Source organism: Polypterus senegalus, chromosome 7 (genome assembly GCF_016835505.1).
Source record: "Polypterus senegalus isolate Bchr_013 chromosome 7, ASM1683550v1, whole genome shotgun sequence".
Classification (NCBI taxonomy): Eukaryota; Metazoa; Chordata; class Cladistia; order Polypteriformes; family Polypteridae; genus Polypterus; species Polypterus senegalus.
Window position 1 is genome coordinate 26,110,454 of NC_053160.1, and position 22,125 is coordinate 26,132,578.

General features: G+C 39.9%; 1 protein-coding gene across 1 annotated transcript in view; it reads right to left on the bottom strand.

Annotated features, from left to right (window-relative positions):
• Positions 1–22,125, bottom strand: part of thbs4a (thrombospondin 4a) — a 169,672-nt gene that overhangs the window by 84,145 nt on the left and 63,402 nt on the right. Inside the window, exons 9-12 of the mRNA XM_039758372.1 lie at positions 16,914–16,991; positions 11,869–12,021; positions 6,082–6,186; positions 5,659–5,766 (exon numbers count right to left, since the gene is read on the bottom strand). Of these exons, the coding sequence (XP_039614306.1) occupies positions 5,659–5,766; positions 6,082–6,186; positions 11,869–12,021; positions 16,914–16,991 (444 nt within the window). The remainder of the gene's footprint in view (positions 1–5,658; positions 5,767–6,081; positions 6,187–11,868; positions 12,022–16,913; positions 16,992–22,125) is intronic.

Below are 22,125 nucleotides of genomic sequence, written 5' to 3' on the forward strand. Positions count from 1 at the left end.
ACCCGCGCTTCGCAGCGGAGAAGTAGTGTGTTAAAGAAGCAATGAAAAGAAAAGGAAACATTTTGAAAATAACGTAACCTGATTGTCAATGTAATTGTTTTGTCACTGTTGTGAGTGATGAGTGTTGTTGTCATATATATATATATATATATATATATATATATATATATATATATATATATATATATATATATATATATATATACATACACACACACATATATAAACATATATATACATATACATACATATCTACATATATACACACACAGCTATTTCAGATCAGTGCAATACGCTGTTTGTTAAAACGTTGACTCCGCTCTTACGTGCAATAACAAATCAAATCATTCAGTTGTCTTTGCTCATATGTCATTTTAGAGCTGGGCGCCTGGCATCTTTTTTTGGCCACAAGTTCGTTTCTGTTTGGTGTGAGGTTCTGTGTTGTGGAGATTCTCAGGATGGATTGCAGGTGCTCATCAGTGAGGCGACTCCTGTGTGCTGTTTTGTTAGTCTTTATCACTGAGAAGAGCTTCTCACACAGATATGTGCTACCAAACATGCACAAGGTTCGAGCCGCATGTAGACGGACTTTTTTTGTTCTTCAAAGTCACCAAAGCGCCGTGCAAACTCAGTGCGCAATAACTCTAGCTTCGCAATAACTTGCAGCATCATAAGGTAGACTTGATTAACGCGGTAAGTGTTCGGCAAGGCAGCTGAAGCGCTGCATTATGGGATCTGTAGTTTATTGTGTTACCAGCGCTTCATATACAGTACCTGGGCTTTAATAACAATAATACAGTATATAAAATGATCTCGCGGGCCGGATATAATTACACCGGGCCGGATGTGGCCCGTGGCCCTTGAGTTTGACACATATGGACTAAATAGAACTTGAAAAGATATATTTTTTCAAATGTGATCGCGCAATTCAGATAGAGTTGACACGCACTACAGCCTGCATGCCTCAATAAGTCATCCTCCCCTCGCTCTTACTTTTTTACCGTTCATCTAATGAATACACTAAGTATGGCTTTACCAAAACAATCATTGATGGCGAATAAAGTATCCATTATTCGAGTATGTAGAGCGGGATATATATATATACATATATATATACCCGCGTATCGCAGCGAGAAGTAGTGTGTTAAAAAGGTAGAAAAGAAAAGGGAACATTTTAAAAATAACGTAACATGACTGTCAATATACAGTATTTGTTTTGTGAGTGTTACTGAGTGTTGCTGTCATCAAGGATTTGATTATCATTATTTCTTTCAATCAGGTTCGTATTTGTAGGATGTGTTGTGTTCAAGTTACATTCCGTGTTTGTCAATCGTTGTAAAGATGACAGGTTTCATTCATCGATTCGTTTCTTACTGCATCAATAAACAGCTCTGAGACCTGACACACTGCATGCACAGGTTTTTTTTACACTGTCTTCCTTTAGCGGGACATTGACTTTTCCACCGTGTGCTTTGTTTCCACAGTAGCTGCATTTATGAATATGCTTATCAGGCGCTTCATATTTTTGCTGCCTTTTCAATTGTGTAATTCGGTTTTTGTTCAGCTCTTTGGAACTGTTGCCTTTTATCTGTGCACTGCGTCAGTTCACGTGAGCCACTCGGTGTACTTGCATCGAAGGTTCCCAGCTGTGCTGGTGCCATCTCGTGCTATGTCCATGGCTGTATTTAATGTTACCTTAGTCCTGGCACTTAAAACTTTCTCTCGCAGTTTCGCTGAGTTTGTGTCAAACACCACCCTGACCATCTCATCTTCCTCTCCATAAGCACAGTCCTTCACCTGTGAATATTTACCCGTGGCAGTTTGCTATTGGATTGCCGCTGACGGACGGCCTTATATGGACAGGCACTAAATTACAAACGCCAGCGGCAGCCTGTCTATGAACTTAATTTAAAGTGTAGGTTTACATCGTGCTTTGTTTCCGAAGTAGCAGAACTCATGAATATGGTTGTATATGTCACTCGCTCGCTTCTTATTGTTTCGCTGCCTTCTCAATTATATAATGCATGTTTTCTTGAGCGCTTTTTTGCGGTCTTCCTGGTTTTCTATGTACTGCGTGATTACGTGGGAGGCGTGATGATGTCACACGAAACTCCGCCCCCACGGTGTTAAAGCTCATCTCCATTACAGTAAATGGAGAAAAACTGCTTGCAGTTATGACCATTACGCGTAGAATTTCGATATAAAACCTGCCCAACTTTTGTAAGGAAGCTGTAAGAAATGAACCTGCCAAATTTCAGCCTTCCACCCACACGGGAAGTTGGAGAATTAGTGATGAGTCAGTGAGTGAGTGAGTCAGTGAGTGAGTGAGTGAGTGAGTGAGGGCTTTGCCTTTTATTAGTATAGATGTCATTTGTGCTGAACAAATGTGTGCTGAATGTTGACACTTTTCATCTTTTCCTTTTATTGCCTAGAATGGGCCAATTTGTAATGAAATTTAGGTGAATTTTAAGGTTTGAGGGTTTTACTCAAAATGTCTACAGCACACAACATATCCTGCTCCAAGACAATGTGCTTAAAATGAATGCCTTCAATATTGCATTCAAAAATCTCCTATAATGGCTTTTGTTATTTTCTACCAGCCAGATTGGTCTCTGATTCCATCACAGGCACATACAATTTATAGACAGAATTTCACTATCTGCAGGCCTGAAAAGATATCAAGCATCAGAAAACAGATTCTACTGTGTTCTGACCCGTGTGATCATGAAAATCACAGGGGCTTAGGAAGAACAGGACTCTTAGGCTTGAATCAGTGTACAGATCCCACTTAGCTGTATTGAGGGAAACAAAGAAAAACAAGCATGTAGTGTCAAGGTTAGAGGCAGTGAGTCTTGAGTAGCTCATGCATAAGAACAGTAAACCCATAATGAGCAGAGCAAGAGCAGGTAATAGGTGTATGGACACCCACAAAATGGCAGAAATGGCATCTGAGATTAGAAACAATAAATACATTATCTAAACCTGTTTATCCAGAGCAGGATCACAGGAACCTGGAGCCTACCCCAGCAGGTTTGGATGCAAGGCAGGAAAAATCCGTGGTATGCAATATGTATGATATGGCTGATGTTAAGAACAAAAAGAATATGATATTTCAACTACCTATTTTGAGAGAAAAATTGAAAAAAGGGGGACAAATATTTTAAAAAACATAAAGCATATTTCTGCTGCTGGATTATTTTGACAATATCAGCTATTTTGAGCTGTGAATATGAACTAAAAAGATAAATGAATAAATATAGAATAAAAGCAAAAACACATTAGTATGTTTAGTTTTTCACCAGTTGGCAGACCCTCCCACCAACCTGTAGTTCAGTGGAGACATTGCCAGCTCGGGAATTTTACAAAGTTTGTATTGCTTTGTTGTTAAATGACTTTATTAAAGCAAAAGTGATTGGTCAGCGTCCTGTTGTGGGTTGGCGCCCTGCCCAAGATTGGTTCCTGCCTTGTGTCCTGTGTTGGCTGGGATTGGCTCCAGCAGACCCCTGTGACCCTGTGTTCGGATTCAACGGGTTGGAAAATGGATGGATGGATGATTGGTCAGCAACAATATGCTGATCTTGTATGATGAACTAGTTAGTCTCTCAATCAGTGAAGTTTTATTTTTTTAAAAAGAATTTCTCCTGTGGGAAGTGGCAGGTGAATTATTGTCAACAAAACGCAGGCACCTGAGAAGTAAACTGAAATGTTACTCACTCATGATTTTTCTGTCCGTATGGTAAAAGTTTTCTTGGCCAGCACATTCCGATTTCAGGTGTTTAAATTACATCTTGATTTACAACAAGCGCAAAGAAAGGATGAACGGTCAATTGCTTTCTATTCCACATGCGCTCATATTCAGCTTGCTAAGTCACCACAAATGCTGTGTGAACACCCGCCCTCTGTCAAGAATATTCATTCAAAAATGAAAACTAAAAATATTTTTAGAAAATTATTATTTTACTTCAGTTAGTCTTTCCAGCTTCTTTAATAGTTTCATTTAGTTTTAGTTTTTCATTTCGGTTTTGTTACTTATTTTATTTCAGGTTACAAAAAATGTTTTTTAATAATAGTTTCAGTTTTGATTTTAGTTTTTGTTAACTATAATAACTTTGCATGTGCCTTGCCGCTGGTCCAATGTAAAATAAAGGCCATATGTCATAAGGTTTAAAATGGGAGGGGGCAACCCAAAAAGCAGAGCTGACGCGGGGACTACAATTCCCATCAGGCAGGACACATGCCCTGGGGAGAGGATGTCATCATTAGCATGCACAAAATATTGTAGTGGTCACAGCAGAGGCTCATCAAAGACCACAAGGAAGCACAGCATTTTCTTCTCAGTTAATTTAGAGAACAATTTTTTTGTCTTGCAGGATTACATCTTTTTGCCTCATCATGGGTTATGTTTAGCCATGTTGGATTTTGAAAAGAATTTGGTTAGTATGTAAATATACATGACAGCCATTACACAGAGCACACACCTGTGTCAGGACTCGAAAATAAAATATTATTGGTTTTGTCCACACAAAAAACAATAAACATTCAATAAATATTTTAGCATAATTATATAAACACAAATAAAAATATCAACAAATTACTGCTTTTGCCTGTATTCTTATTTTAAAAGAGCTAACTAGATGATAAGAACATAAGATCTTAAGAAATTTGACAGATGAGAGGAGACCGTTGAGTCCATCAAAACTATTTGTTTAGCTAATAGTTGATTTGTCCCAAAATCTCAACCCGATTCTTCTTAAATGTTGTCAAAGTTTCTGCTTCAACTACAGGTCTAATACAGTTGATATGGGTTACAGAAAATACAAGCTAGTAATAAAATTAAAACACAATTAAAAGAGCTTTCTGCTGTGAGAAGTGATTCTTTTCTTTCTGCAGATTTCTCTTCTTCTTCCATTTAGAAGCTGCACAGTTTTGTGACATTCCATTAAAGTCACAAGTAACACCGATGTACCCTGTACACCTTTAAAATGAGAAGATGGCTGCTCCATGGTGGCAGCTCTACTGACGTGCCTGATGAAGTGAATGTGGCATCTATGTGTACATATCTATGCTCCAAATGGTTGTACAGAAGGACGTTTTTTATTATAAACAGGGGGAGGCTCAGCAAATAAGGAGCAAACACAAGGTACAAAGGAAAAGTAGAAAAAAATCATCTATAACACTTAGGGATTAGTGTCCCTAACTACCATGTGCCTACTACACAATGCATTTCCAGACCACATTAATGACAGCCTCTGTTCCTATTTAACAACCTCTGGTGTTTCTCCTTGTCTTGATCTGAGCTCTTCTCATTATTCTTCCACCCAACTCCATGCTTGTTAACCTCTGGGTCTCTTGGAATCATCTCCAGCATTGGGGCTTGACTATCTCTTGACCCAGAGTATCAGATCAGAGCTCTGTCTAGTGAAACCCACTGTCCTTTCAGCTCATGGGGTGCCTGACTGTACTATAAACTGGGGGCTGCGTGTATTAAAGAAAAGCCCCTGTTGTTCCCCTGCCAAGAGTGTCCCACAAAAATAAATATGTACAATTGTTTTCAGATAGTATACCCCTTTAAATGAGGCAATGGGTGCCTAAATTATGAATAATACAATCAGTGTTCTGAAAAGCACAAGTTTAACACACTGCATTATGCGCACATACTTGCTCGTTAGGAATGCCATCTCCATCAGCATCATCGTCACAAGCATCGCCTAAACCATCTCGGTCAGCATCTTCTTGGCCAGAATTGGGAACATAAAGGCAGTTATCCTTAAAAAGTACAAAAGAGACATAAAACAGTTTTTGTCCTTAATCCATAAGCAAGCTTCAAGATTTCCCTAGAAAAAATAAAAATATTTCCCCATAACTGTGTATGTGCTGATTCATAAAAAAAGTACATTCAAGATAAATATTAGCAATAAAATTAAAAGAATGTTAAATATTTAATGTTAATATTCCAGCTTAACTGTTAAATGTTGTTTCAACCTTTTTTAATTAATAATGCAAACTTAACATTTGCCTTTCTAACTTTTTCTAATGCATACTGACCCTATCCAGTACTATTCTTTCATTAAAGGGAAATACCTTTCTGCATGTCTTGTCTTTGCATTTCAGTTCCTCATCAGGATATCCATCAATATCGGTATCCTTTCCACACAGATATCCATTGCCAGCCCAGCCAATGCCACACTGTAAAAACAATATTTAAAAAGCCTTAACAAAAATGTGCATTATCAAAACTGTTAACATTTTCATCCTTATGATTATCACTACTAACTTTTTTATAGAAATACAAACATGCTTCAATTTTTCCTTTTAGGTCCCAACGCCTGATCTTTTAACTTTGTCATCTATTTCTTTTTCAATTATCAAAATTATTGACAGTGTTGAAAGCGCAATTTCAAATGCTTTTGCTACATCATTTTTCTTCATTCTGGAATCAACTTTTTTTCCAGGATAGTTAAATTTTCCTTTAGCCTAAACTGACACTGTTTCTCAGTTTATTTGTTCACCGCAAAGACAACTTCAGGAAGCACTATGAAACTTGAACAGTACACTATCCGCACTTAACACAACTTCCCAAGCAGATGCTCGGTGGAGCACGACTCAGACTCGGCAATGTATATGATGTCACGCCTACACTCTTTCCGAGACTGCCTGAAACCAGACATTTTGCAACAGACTTTCACATTCTTTTGGCCTAACAAGAAAGAAAATGTTGCAGTTTTCCCGAGATTTTGCAATGGTGTAGGCACAACATTAAGTATTTTTTGCATCACGTTATCTTCAGAGGCCATTTTTGGTCGAAAAAATGCTTGTTATACTGAAGTATACTTTTCGTTAAAGCAAAATCCGTTTAATATGATGTTGTATGAAAGTTTGTCCAGGCCAACAAAAAGTATTCGTTATTCTGAAAATTTCATTACTCCAGTATTCACTACAATGGGATATACAGGGTGGTCCATTTCTAATTATGCAGATCCAGATCATCTGGATGGCTTTGATTTATGCGGGGACGATTCCAGTTCGGTGCGAAGATGATTCTTCATGTTGTCAGTTCGCACACTTCTCGATGGTCAGGTGATTTTCTATGTAATAAACTTAATAAGTTATAGCGTAATGAAATTTGTATAATTAGATGTGGACCATCTACTGTATAAAAAATTAGCAAAATTGTGCAACATTTTCATGTGACATTTTTACACAGTGGTCATTTTTCTTCAAAACCATACGTCATATAGTATACATCTATTTATCATTTTTATTGTCTTCATTTGGAGAATGCAACAATGATACTCTCATTTTAATACAACCAATTTGGCATGCATACATCAAACAAAATAACATATACATCTGCTCCACTTGGAACAGTAGTAGTTCAGTCAACAAATACTGCCTATGTAGTGGCAAACACTTACAAATTGTAAAACTGCATAAACATACAATTGCTGGCAAAATCATGACTGGTGATCATGCAAGAGAAGTCATATTTCTTCCGCGTATTAAGTTAGATACTGGCAATACTTCAGCAAGTAGATTACCATTCATCTTGCATAGACGACAATTTCCAATAGTTTTAGTATAGGGGTTGGGCCTCCTTAAGCAGCGAGCAGGGCACACCCCCAGTATACATATAGACATACACAACACAAGAGTGCCAAACAAGTTCTGGTAAAGGGAAACATGGGGGCAGACTGAGACTGTGACACAGTATCTAACTTCTATGACGATTCAACCAGTAGAATGGAGGAGAAACCAACACAAAACACCTGACATTATTCTGAGAGACTGCCACTTGATTATTTAAATTGTGCCATAACCAGAAGATGGTGTTCATTCTACGACCAGCTGCCTCACAGGACAAATCCTCCTAAAGTAGCATTTACAGAGTGTGGTAACTTAGAGACTAGCAATTTATTATTTTTTATCATCTTATTTTATGACTTGATTTTTGTTCAGTGTTAGACATTAAGTAGGGCATACATGGAGACCCCAAAACCTTTTATCTCACTCTTGTTGCTTTGTCTCATTTACAATATTCTGTATCTACTGTATGTATATATATATATATATATATATATATATATATATATATATATATATATATATATATATATATATATATATCTTTGAGAAAAAAAACAACCTGAAGAATACCTAGCAGTTTTACTATTTTGGTGAATTTGCAGAGCCAGCAAGCAGCTAAGTGCTAACAGCTAACAGGCCATATCTTGTCCGAGACAGACATGTAGTCAAATGCAGCTGTGGCACAAATTGAGTGGGACAGACTGGAACCTGTCTCAGGCTGAATTGCAGTCTGATTATTAGGTGGTTAGCTACCAGGTAACACTTGTGTTTGGTTGGCCAGTCAGCAAACATCTGCCACATTGATATGTGATATAGCATGTGAGCCAATATACTGTACATATCTGAACCAATTTATATATTTACAAACTAATCTTTCTTTCCTGAACGGCAGCTCATTGTTACAGGTAGAGCCAGAAATTGGATAAACCTAGTATAACCCTGTTAAAGCTCTCATTATCTAAAGAGATTAGCCGGGTAAAGTTAGAAACTCATATTTTATCCCAGCTTTACCCAGGTCAGCTGGAAAATGCAAGCTTTACCTGGGTAATGCAAGGGTTATTCGATTTTCAGTCTTTTCAATATAATATATATATATTCATGGTAAAATATATACTGTCATGTATTAAGGGTAGTAATCATTTCAAAATACAGGTAAAATTCCGTTACAACGAAATTATCATTACAACAAAGTATTTTTATGGTCCCGACAGTTTCCCCATATGACACAAGTCTATAGAGATCTTGTTACTATTAAGTACATTCAGCAGATACTTTCATTACAACAAAGTGACATTGAAATGCCTGAATGAATCATCCACAGAGCAGTTAGTTCTGTGTTTGTAGCTCAGTTGTGCACAACAATCCACAAACAGAAACACTGTAAAAAAAATTTCTTTCTTCGGACTTTCCTTGTACTGTTTTTTTTGCTGTTTGTGTTTTCGGTGGTTTTCAGTGATACCTTTTGCTTAATGCTCATCAACATCTGAAAAACATCCATTGGAATTTAACTCATTGTCACCCTCCTATAGAAACGGCAGACACGAAAACAGTTCATGTTAAAAAAAAAACTTTTCATTTTTGCAGCTCTCGATTGTAGCAAAAAGAAAAAAGACGTTGCCAGTGAATTTGGAATTTCGCCATCGACACTGTCAACTTTCTTGAAAGACAGAGAAAAAAAGAAGAAAAATCTCGGGTTGCAAACGTATGAAAACTGCTGCATTTGAAGACACCGAAAAAGCAGTTTTTATGTGATTCAGTGATGAACATTCCTATTAATGTGGCAATCATTCAAGAAAATGTGAGGTTTCAAAACTCTCTTGGGACCTCCCCCAACTGGACAACACGCTGAAGAGCGTCCCGAAGTGTGATCACCACGTCTGTGGAAGACTGTTTATCTGTTGCCAGGGCAACAACAGGCTCACAGCTCTGATGCGGTTCGGCACTGAAGCAAACAGAAAAGATCTCAATGGGTGATACAAGGAACATTGTAAATGCAGGGCACAGTATTACTTGGCCACTAACCTGGCCACAACCCTGCCTGATTGCTGTGTCTGTGTATAGCAGAGTGGCAGATCACGCAACAATAAATAAGCCTGCTGTTCCTGTTTCAAGCTGAATAAAGCTGGTTTTGCTAAAATACTGAGACTAAGCCTCGTGTTTTAGGGTGTAGGACAGGGACTTACAGCACACCCGCGATCTTTTAGGATTGCTTTTGTGGTGCTTCACTGCAGCACTGTGAGCCTGCTGTTGCCCTGCCCCAGCAACGGACAAACAATCTTCCACAGATGCACAATCGCGCTTCGGGATGCACTTCAGTGTGTCGTTCCCATTGGGTGGGGAGTGGGGGGAATCCCAAAAGAGTCCAGAAACCTCTCAATATGAAGAAGAAGAAAAGGATGATTCAGCTTCTCATTGATAACTGTGCTGCCCACAACATGCTTCCACATTTAGATAATGTTCGCCTTTAATTCCTCCCAATTGCATGGCAGTGCTTCAGCTTCAGATTTGGGTATCATTCGCAGCCTGAAAGTGTATTATCGAAAGGAAATGCTGAGACAAATTCTCATCAGCATAACTTGTAGACAGGAAGAGATTAAAATTAACACGAAAGAAGCTATTGAAATGATTGCAAATGCACTATAGTGACAAATACAGAATCTCAATACAACGAAATATTAATTAAAACGAAATATTTGTTAGGTCCCTGGCAGTTCGTTGTAATGGAATTTTACCTGTATATAAATAAAATGTCTTATTATTCTTATTATTGTTATTACATTTAAATGCTGCAGATGATAATGAAGTGCTACAATATCTTAATCTTATAGGCATTGCAGAAATCCTTTATAAAACTTTGTTTACAGAGATAATAGTATTCATTTAGGCTGTCTTACATTTTCAGTTGAATGAGACCGGCAGCCACTCCTCACAGCACCAAGAACGGAGCCAATCCTGGATGTGCAGGACGCACATATACAAGCTACCCACACATCCATTCGTTATGAACTTGATTTTTCCATTACAGTTTCAGGGGAAACTGGAGCCAATTATGAGAGTTTTACTTGCACGACAGGGACCATCCCTGGGCAAGAAGCCAGTTCATCATAAGGCAAAGCTATATACACACTGGAAAGGAAATATTTTCTCTGTTCTTGTCTCTGTGTGACCATTGCTCCATGTGCCAGCACATTCACCATTTAGCTGATGAAATGACATTTAAGTCTTTACTATCTTCTGTAGAACTTATACATAAGAAGTTCTTATATGATGATAAAGTGCTCTCAAATACTTTTAATTTATAAATATTTTGGAATCTTTTGATTTCTGCAAATATAGAGGTATAAACTGGACTACACTAAATATGTTGATTGGGGCAAAATGTTCATATGCATACAAATGATCATAGCTTATTTAAGATAATTCTTCTTCCTCCTCTTCTTCGTCTTCCTTTTATGTTGTCCCATTTCTGTGAAGAGTCAATGTTTTTGATTAACCTTCTCCATACAGCTCAGTCCTGCACGTCCTCACCAGTCAGGCCCTTTTCCTTCAGATTTTCTTCTTTTACTTTATCCATCCGCCTCATTTTGGGCCTCCCTTGCCTTTTCTTCCCCTGTACTTCCATTCCCATCTCTCTTTTGCCCACATATTCATTGTCTCTCCTCATCATATGTCCATACCACTTTAGTCTACTATAATGTACTTTCTTAGATATCTCTTGCACTTTTGTTGTACCTCTGATTGTCTCATTTCTTATTCTGTCCTTTTCTGCCTTCCACACATCCATCTCAGTATTGTCATTTCTGCCATATCTAACTTTGGTTCCTGCGCTCCCTTTACTGCCCACGTCTCAGTGTGTGGTCGCCTTCTCCAGGGATTGTTCCTGCCTTGTGCCTCATATTTGGTGTGATAGGATCCAGCTGCCCTCCAACCCTGCCCTGGATAAGTAGGCTTGAAAGATGAAAGGGTGATTGCATTTTGGAAATGAGGGTTTAGCTAAAAGCTGTATTATATTAACCAATTGCTCAGTGCAATGGAAGTGAGCAGATGTTGTGTTCCTCTAGGCAAAGATGATAGGATTTATTAAAAACTGTGAGGAGATATACAGTACTAAACAAGCATAAGATATAAAGTGCTGATATGCATAGTACTAATTATTGATACTTTTATTGCACGTACCCATCATGAGACAGTAAAACACAGAAATGCTCTATCTTTTGAAATTATGAATCTGAATTTTGACAATTAGCACAACATTTAAATAGTGTTGCTGGTAAAGAGCCATACCTGGCAGCTAGTGTTTCCATCTCTCTGCACACTGCACTCTGCATTAATGTTGCAGGGGTTTACAAGACCATTACCACAACTTCTTTCTGGCCGGCAGCCACTGAGTTGATTACCTACAAAGCCAGCTTTACATCCTCCACACTGGAATGAACCCTGTGAAAGACATTAGAAAAAAACGAGACACCTTCAGATCCACTGTGGCGAAGAGACTAATGAAATGTCTGCAACACAATTCTTAGGTATCATTATGAAAATTATAAAAATATTATTACAGAACAATAAGCATAGGGACCCTTAAATAAGAAGCCATCTGATTTTTTTGTAGATTACATAACAGAAGTTGAACAAAAAAAGAATATACAAATAGCTGCCATCTGTTTTAAATATTGACTCCTGACTGACAGAATGACAGAGCATGGTGTCCAGCCTTAACCCATTACCTTTGGTCCTTCTTTATTTCCTGTTGTTAGCACTCAGAGAACAGTAATGACACAAAAACAGCAAGAAATACTTGTAAAGTGAAATCTTGTTTCAACTAGGCACAACTCAATGACATTCCTGGAAGTTACTGATTGAATTGGTGGTGCCAGGCAGCAATGTGGCGCAGTGGTAGCGCTGCTGCCTCACAGTAAGGAGACCTGGGTTCACTTCCCGGGTCCTCCCTGTGTGGAGTTTGCATGTTCTCCCCATGTCTGTGTGGGTTTCCTCCCACAGTCCAAAGACATGCAGGTTAGGTGCATTGGTGATCCTAAATTGTCCCTAGTGTGTGTCCTGCGGTGGCTGGCACCCTGTGGTGTTATGGGTCCACAGCTCGCTCAACAAAGGCCATTTTTTAAATAAATAATCACCGTGCTCGCGGCTTCGTGAGGGGGCGTTGGGCCATAGCAAGCCACGGGGGGGTGATCTGCGGTGTGGGTGTTTCTCACCGAGTGCACAGGTGAGAGACTGCCCACATCCGTGATTGTTCCCGTGGCTAATGTGCTGCGGCTGCTATGGCCCCTCGCTGTATAAAAGAAGCGTGAGTCGGTTGGGAGAGGGTAGAAGAAAAAGCCGAAAAAAAGAACAAAACAGAAGGAGTGAGAGAAAGAGACGGAGGTTGCTGAGGAAAGCAGAAAGTAAGAGAGAGAGCGCCGGTACGGAAGAGCGAGCGAGGGAGAAAGCAGGCAGCTGGGAGGCGAGCCCACGAGGGGAGTGTATGGCCGACACTCAGTGGGGCTGAGAAAGCGGTCGCTCCAGCTGAGCGACTAAGTAGATGGAGTGACCAGTGGAGGAATCGACTTGACCGTAGAAGGAGCAGGAGTCGAGAAGGCTTTGGGCTGGTGTAGTCAAAGCGTGAGCGCCTTGGCTGCTGGAAAATAACCCAAGTCTTGGTCCGGTTGAGAGCCTGACGAAGCCAAGGGTCGAAGGGCTACCGGACCTGATTGAAGGGCAGCTGATCCTGCAGGTAGGCGACTCTCCTGTAGAGCAGACCAGATGGGCGTAGCAGAGGAGCCGCCATGGAAGCAGAAGACACCTGGCTTTGGGTTTTAACATATTACTTCCTGTACTATTTTACCTTGTTGTTTTTAGAGGATTTTTCTATCTATTGATTTTAACCTCCACGTTTTTCTTTTAATGGATTGTTTATTTAATGACTCTTTTGATGCACTGCACTTTATTTATTGAACACTGGTTTTGATTGTTTTTTTTAAATAAAAGCACTCTTGCACATTTATACCATCCCCTTTCTCAACTGTTTATTGCTTCAACTGTCTAGCTCAACTCGGTTATACCTATCGACGGTGTTGGGTTCAAGGGCTCCTGAACAGCAATGGGAGCATGGAGTCGAACCCACATCGCCACACACCCTGCCTGAGCTTGTTCCTGCCTTGCATCCTGGGCTGGCTGGGATTGGCTCCAGCAGACCCCTGTGACCCTGTGTTAGGATATAGTGGGTTGTAAAATGACTGACTAATCCTTTATATCTCCCTGAAGTTGAAGCTCCATTCTTCCAGCTAATTCTAGACCGCAGGTTTTTTCTATATGGGGGTCTTTCATTTCTCATCTGGTCTAGTAGCTGTCTGCTTTATATTCAGAAAATGAATGCAAACTGTGATAAAGTCCAGCCTTACTAATGCCAGTGTGCAGTGAGTACAAATAGCTGTGAGGTGACAGTATGCCTATAGCTACAGCAAAAGGCTTTGCTATAAACAAGGTCATGCATGAAAAACAAAATTAGTACATTCAGGCACTAGTATAAATAAATATAGAAAAATATATTGGAATTAGCGCAGAGATTAAGCCAAATCAAGCATGCTAAGCAAATGATTAAATAAAGGTACATGCCGTATTTCTTTCAGTTAAAAGCTTAGCTTTTGGTACCAAATAACTAGCATGAAAGGCTTAGGAAAGGAAATGACACAAGAAAGCCCAAAGATGGAAAAAGGAAGCATCTGCCCAACCAAAGACCAATCAAAAATAAGCAAAACAGAAACTAGAGATGAACAATGGACAGTAAGGACAGGTGCAGAATGAGCTAATTGAACGAGGTCAGAGTGATTAGAAATTACTATATAAGTTTTGAGTTTTGAACTGTTCGAGGCTCAGCTCAATTTGGCCGTATTGGGTTGAGTCCGTGTTATTATTTGTGTTGTTTTATTGCAATAAAGCTTTAGAACTCTGTTTGCCTATCCTGAGTCCTAATAGCCTTCATTTTCAGGTAAAAAGCCTTCTGGTTACAATTTTTCACCACAACATGTTCTGGGTGGGAAAACAGCTGTTGACACTGTAGTGATGCTTGAAACTTCTTTGAAAGAGGAAGCTTTAAGTAAAACACAGGTCTACGAGTGGTTTTCGTGTTTCAAACAAGGGGAAATGTCACTTGATCTTGCTCCGCGTGACTTTTTCTTGTTCCCCCACATAACAAAATGTTTTTGTACCATGGAGGAAGTCAAAGAAAAATTACTGCAGGCCTTGGACAACGTTCGTCTTCAGCAATTCTAAAAATGTTTCCACCAGTGGGAAAACTGTTGGGACAAGTGCATTCATTCACATGGAGAGTACGTTGAAGGAGACTTTGAAAGTTTCAGTAAGTAAAAATTATTAAAACAATTGTTTTTTTTTTAATTCTGGTTATTTTTGGGTACCCCCTTGTTGATGTCAATTCTTACAAGCTTACATCAACTCCTACAGTATATTATTGTTGTGATGCTGAACTACAGAGGGCACATACAGCACCCATGACAATGTATTGTTCATGTTTACCATTCGTTCATTGATGCTGCTGAATGCCAATGCATTTCCCTTTTGTCAGGTTATGTTTATTTTTAAAATGTGCTCTGCAGACATGTTACACATTTAAAAGTCTAATAGGGTTTTTTAGGAGACTTTTCGACTCTAGATAGTTGTCTTTTGAACCAGGTTAATGAGAGCACCTCTGATCTTTGCAGTTCAAAATCATCGTCCCTGCTTTTGCGCCGCCTTCATGAGGGGGTTGAATTGGTTTAAAAATGTGACACTCAGTGAGACGTCTAACTGTTCCTACCCAGTTTTAGGCACAATTCATTTATGGCTGTCTCCCGAAGTACAGCATATGTTATCCGTTTGGCTTCAGCCAGGCCACTTGATTAACGCCCAGTTTGTGCTGCTAACTAACTCCTTTTCCCTTGATTTTAATTGACTTGCTGCTAAACACACTTTAATTACTTATTTTCCTTCATTAGCAATCAAACAATAATGAGATAAAAAATGAGCCAACATATGACAGCTAATTCGTTTCCATCATTCAATATCGGAAAATACAGAAAGGTGAAGGTCTCAGTAATGTTGATCTACTCAGGTCTACAAAACATTTCGATGATATTATAAAAATACTATCAACAGTTTTGGAAAGAATGAGAGCACCAACAAGCCATTGAATTAAATTAAATAACAGGTTTAATTAACAAAAAGAGCGTCTTTTAAATAAGAAACTGGCTGAAGTAAAACTGATTGGGGTTTGAGGCCCCAGCTTAGTTGGTCATCTCTTGGCTCACTTCACATGTCATTTTTTGGCTGCCATTTAAGAAAAAAAAAAGAATCAATTCAGAGGACTGTTTTAAAAACCAAGGCAATTAAAATGAAGGGTCAAGAAGTCACATAACAGCAGAAACTAGTCACTGATGAAGAAGGTGGCAGGAAGGAAAACCTGCAGCCACTGTGGCTGTCCAGGACTGTATTTGGACACCCTGGTCTAGTAAACAAGCTTGATGGACTGAATGGCCTTCTCTTATTCTGTGCTCTAAAGTAAATCTCAAAGGCTGCACTGTAAACTGTTATAACTGTGCGTGTTTTTAATGTATGGTAACCATTTATCAGAAAAGACAACAAATAATTTATATATATTAAGTAATTGACATTGTGGCATCCGGCCGGGACGCCCAGGAGGACCGGAGGAGGGCTTGTACCTCCTCCAGACTGCGAGGGGGTGTCCGCCCTGGTTATGTTGGGGGCCAAGGGTAAAGGGCTTGGAAGCCCAGCCCTGTAGGGACCCGTGGCCACCACCAGGCGGCGCCCCGGTGCCTGAACAACCCTGGAGCCCAGCACTTCCGCCACACCAGGAAGTGCTGGGGGGAAGACGACAGGGGACACCCAGACGGCTTCCGGGTGTGCAGCCGGCACTTCCGCCACACTGGGGCGTGTCTGCGGAGGAGTGCCGGGGAGCAGCTGGAGCCCATCCGGGTTCCTATTTGAGGGGCCGCCTCCCTTCAGTCGGGAGCGGAAGTCGGGTGGAAGAGAGACGGAGATGGAGAGAGGACTGGAGGCGGCCAGGGGAAGGAAAGGCACAAAGGACTGTGAGGCCTGGACATTGGGGGAACGGTGCAAGAGGCACTGGGGAGTGCACTGTAAATATTGTATAATAAACGTGTGTGTGGTGAACTTAAGATGTCCGTCTGTCTGTGTCCGGGTTCAAGTCCACAACATATAACATTTTAAATAATCATTTTCTTATCAAGAGCATCATCAGAAACAGTAACAGACATTATTAGACCTACATCACATGACTATTGAGCACATGAGTTACATACCGCTGAGTTCAGACATATGGAATTTGTAGCACATCCTCCATTTTTACCATCTCTGCATTCATCGATGTCATTACAAACCTAAAAGAAAAAGGAGGTTTTAGTGTTCAAGGATGAAATATTCATTGATAAGAGTGCAGACCTAATAAAGAAACAAAAATCTTTAGATCTCCAAAAATAATAAATAATGCGAAGCATATGAATGCATTACCTTAGGCTTTATTTTTCTCCAGAAAGTTTAAAAAAATGACATCATATATGTCCAAAAACACATTAGAAGAGTATGGACTAAGAGCCAGGCGAGGCAAATGCGAGTTCCTGAAGCCCAGTGTCAGGTATTACGGGCACACCATGGATGCCCAAGGTTTGCACAAATGTCAGGACAAGATTCAGGCTGTATTGATGGCACCGCAACCACAAAATGTTTCACAGCTTAGATCCTTCCTGGGGTTTGTGAATTATTATAATAAGTTTCTTCCAAACCTGGCAACTGTGCTATATCCACTCAATGAGCTATTACAAGCTGGAAAACAGTGGAAATGGTCCAAAGAATGTGAAAATTCATTCCAAGATGCAAAGAGACTGGTGACATCTGACACAGTCCTAACCCACTTTAATTCGTCCCTTCCAATCAAGCTGGCTTGTGATGCTTCTCCATACGGCATTGGAGCAGTGATGTCTCATGTTATGGAAGATGGCAGTGAGAGGCCTATAGCTTTTGCATCACGCTCATTGTCTGCAGCTGAGAAGAATTATGCCCAAATTGATGGGGAGGCATTGAGTCTAGTGTGGGGTGTAAAAAGGTTCAATCAGTATCTCTTTGGTAGGGAATTCATCCTTTTCACAGACCACCAACCGCTAACCTCAATTTTCAGCCCGCAGAAAGGAGTTCCTGCCACAGCTGCTGCCCGAATGCAGCACTGGGCATTGTTTTTAGGTGGACACAGGTACAAGATTGAGTACAAAAGTACAGCCTGCCATGCAAATGCAGATGGGTTGTCACGACTGCCACTGGAGGCTGAAAAAGATGAGTTTGGAGATGAGGAAACAATAGATATGATCTCCATCAGCCAGATTGAAAGTCTGCCCGTCACGGCAGACATGGTGAAAACAGAAACAAAACATGACAAGATCCTGTCTCAGGTGTATGCTGCCACACTGAATGGCTGGACAACCCAGCACAAATCCCTGCTGGCAGCATATTACTCGTTGTGTGATGAAATTGCCTTAAATGCTGGATGTGTGATGTGGGGGTTAAGAACCATTGTACCCACTAAACTAAGACACAGAGTATTGGAAGAGCTTCACAAGGGCCATCTAGGTGTGGTGAAAATGAAGGCACTTGCCAGAAGTTTTGTGTGGTGGCCAGGCATTGATGAAGACATCGAGAAAATAGCGCAGCAATGTAGTGGCTGCCAGATTGTTCAGAATGATCTAGAACGTGCACCACTTCACCCATGGGAATGGCCTACATTACCTTGGCAGCGGCTTCATATCGACTTTGCAGGACCATTCATGGGGACAACTTTCCTGGTGGTAGTCGACGCATGCTCTAAATGGCCAGAGGTTTTCACTATGAGCTCCACCACTACTTCTCACACTATTGAACTACTAAGGGATTTATTTGCTAGAACTGGAGTTCCACAACAACTAGTGAGTGACAACGGACCCCAGTTCACAGCAACAGATTTCCAGGTATTCCTCCTGTGGACACTTTTTCTATAGCATCGTTTCTTGTGACTGAAGACAGAGAGATATAATTAAAGTTAGTAAAAAATCTTTTATTAATACACACCAGGCAAGGGTAAGATGACAGAGAAGAACAGTCCTAGGACACCTGCCCTTCATCTGCTCCAAGGGGTTGGTGTCCCAAATCTTTTATAGGGCAAAGCTTTGTCTTATGACTTTAGTTGCACAAGAATTTCAAAACATTACATCTTTACAACAATTGCTTGGATCAGCATTTACAACATTTTTAAAGTTCATCAGTTGGTCACTTGTGGTTTTTTGTTCGTTAGGAGAAACAAGAAGTAGCACTTAGCACGCATACTTTGGGCATGCAGGGTCTTCATGACCCTTGTCACGTACACCATGGGCAAGCAGTGGTCTGCATGGCTCTTGTCACGCACACCAAATTGATCAAGCTGTTTTGTATTTTTCCACACTCCACAGAAATGGCATACGGCACATTATATCTGCCCCATGGCATCCAGCCACAAATGGCCAGGCAAAGAGGTTTGTGCAAAGTTTGAAATGAGCCCTTCGAGCAATGACAAATGAGAAGGTGACCCTTCAGCAAAAATTGGCCAACTTCTTATTTGCATATCGGAATTCCATCCATGCTACAACTAACCAGACTCCAGCTATGTTGTTCTTTGGGCGTTCTCTTCACTCTAGATTAGACCTGCTGCAGACTGTGCAAGACAGACAAATCAAACAAGGCCATAAAGCAACAGACAAGGTTACACGTAGCTTTGCCATTGGACAATCAGTTCTTGCCAGGAGCTACAGAGGAGATCAGAAATGGGTTCCCGCACTAGTCAAAGAGCAAACTGGTCCCTTGTCATATAAGGTAGAGGCTACTCAAGGTGTCATATGGCGACGTCATGTCAACGAGTTGAGAAAATCAGGGTTTTGGTTAGAGCTGAAGAGATACCCACACTGCCTGTTGACTCCCCTGCTGTTGCTCCTATCAACTGTCCAGAGCACTTACCATCTCCTCAAACAGCACAAGTACAGAGCCCATGTGCATTATCTCCATCACCTTCTGCAGAGGCTAACACTGCTGTAACAAATCAAGAAAAATTACCCTGTGAAGAGAGACGTTACCCAATTCGCATACGCAAGCCTCCACAGAGACTAATTGAAAATTAAATGTAAAGACAGAATTCAATGTTTTGATTTCTTCAGAAAAAAAAGGGAATAAGTTAATTACTTCTAATCTTTAGAGGAGAGGAATTGTTATATATCAGTATAAGTGTACATTTCAGTTCAGCTATTGATGTCTGATTGTGGGTTGACACCTAGTGATTTGATTGGTAATGCCTTGCACATTTTGTTAGTTGTTGTTCAATAAAGACAAGAAAGAAAAAGGCACGCGCTGTCTGCTCGTCCGTTCTTATCAAAGGAAAGTGTACTGTATTACTAATACTTGACAAGTATTATGTGAAGTGTCACTTTTCATGACAGATTACGCACTTCTAAGTAGTAAAGCAGAAGCAGCACACTCACTGGCCATAGCAGTTCTGCAAGTTTTGGACATTTCTGTATCAATCTGCTTGATTTCTTTTAAAAATAAATAAAAAATTAAGAGCGGACAACTTTGTTGTCTTCATTTCAGAGTGGAGCTAAATAAAATGTTATTAACTAAAACTGCTGTTTCATTATGTACACTGAGGTAACTAGATGTTGTGAACCTGTCTGCTACAATGGCACCCTTCTGCAGACCAGCCTGTGATGATCAGCTGCCTGTAGCTTGGCATTTTCTTGTACTTGGGATATTGATAATCATAATTAGTAACATACATTCTATGTGTACTTGATTAGGTTTCATGAATTATACAGTTTACTTAATTTAAATTTAGCTTGTGTTACTTTTTTAATGTGACCCTTTATTACATTTGTGTTTATTCGGTGAACAGACACTTATATCCAAAGCAAGTGATGAAAGAGGTTAAAATAATTGAGTAAATATAAGTCTACCAGACTGTTTGAGAACAAGTGTTAGAAGGCCTACTTAAGATTCCAAGAATTAATAAAATAACAGTAGGAAGTTGAGCTTTTAGTTACAGGCCCCGAAGCTGTGGAATGGTCTGCCTGCTAATATAAGAGACGCCCCTTCATTCTCAGAGTTTAAATCCTGACTGAAGACCCACAACTTCAGTTTAACATACCCTGACTAGAGCTGCTGATTAACTGTACAGACTGCATATCTGTTTGTTAGTCATTTGTACAAAAACATAAGTATCACAATATGTGTAAGCTGTTTCTCTCCTCAATATCTGCATGTGGCATTTAGTGCCAGGCTACTCTCTTGCATATGGAAAAGTCATCACAGATAAAGAAGCATTGAAATCATCGGATAGAAAGATTCTCTCATCAGATTTGATGGCCAGCACAGACTCCATTATAGAAAAGCTTGGAGTGAGTAAGCATCCAGTTGGCAGAGGTTTCCAGGACTGTGACTTTGTTTTTGTCTTTCTTTTTTACAATTTTAATTTTCCTTGTTGTCAACTGACCATAGCTCATTAAAATGATAAATGAACAGATATTATTGGTTTCCATTTATGTTTAATCAGATTCTATCTTGTTCTCTATGTTTTAACAAATCTGCATTTATATGTATACCAATTCTGTAGTTGGTAATTAGTATGATCAAAACTTGCATCTCTACTGAGAATTGCTCACAGCGCTTTGCATCTGCACTCAGTGAAAAGCGCTATACAAAAAAGAAGTTGTATTGTATTGTATAGTAAGGTTACAAAATTGATCACCACAAAGTGAAGAGCTCAGAACAATAAAAAAAAAAGCGAGTTACGAAAATCTAACATCTCTGTTAGACAGAAATTCACCAAACAAGAGAGTTTTCAAATGCTTCTTGAAACACTGTCAGAATTTTGAACAGAGGTGAGCAGCTCATTCCACCAGCCTGGAGCTACCATATGAAACAAGTCTGGACTGAGATTTAATGAAATGCAGAGGTGGCATCACCAGATGCTTTTCATCAGCAGATTTAAGTGGATGAGAGGGAGCATGGGATCTCACAAGTGCCTCTATATGTACAGGTAGGTGCTGATCCACTGAATACTCTGTAGGCAAACATCAAGGCATTATTATCTATCCATCCATTACTGAGTCCACTTAATTCCGTTCAGGGTGACAGCATCCGAGCCTATTCCAGCAGCACTGAGTACATACCAGAAATTGCAGCGCGTGCTCACAATCACTTATACACACAGACCCAATTGAATCTCACAGAGAGACTGAGAGAAACATGCAAACACTCCAGTTAACTGGCCAGAATTCAGACGAAGAACTGTGGAACTGTGAGGCAGCAATATTGACCACTGTGCCATAACCTGATATTACGTATATTAAGTTATTTTACCTGAGAAGTTTTTCACCATCAAGAATGCATGGTGCATCAAACTAATTGCATTTTTGGAATTAGGATGCAAATTAAAGCATTAAAACAACTGCATAATACTTAATAAAG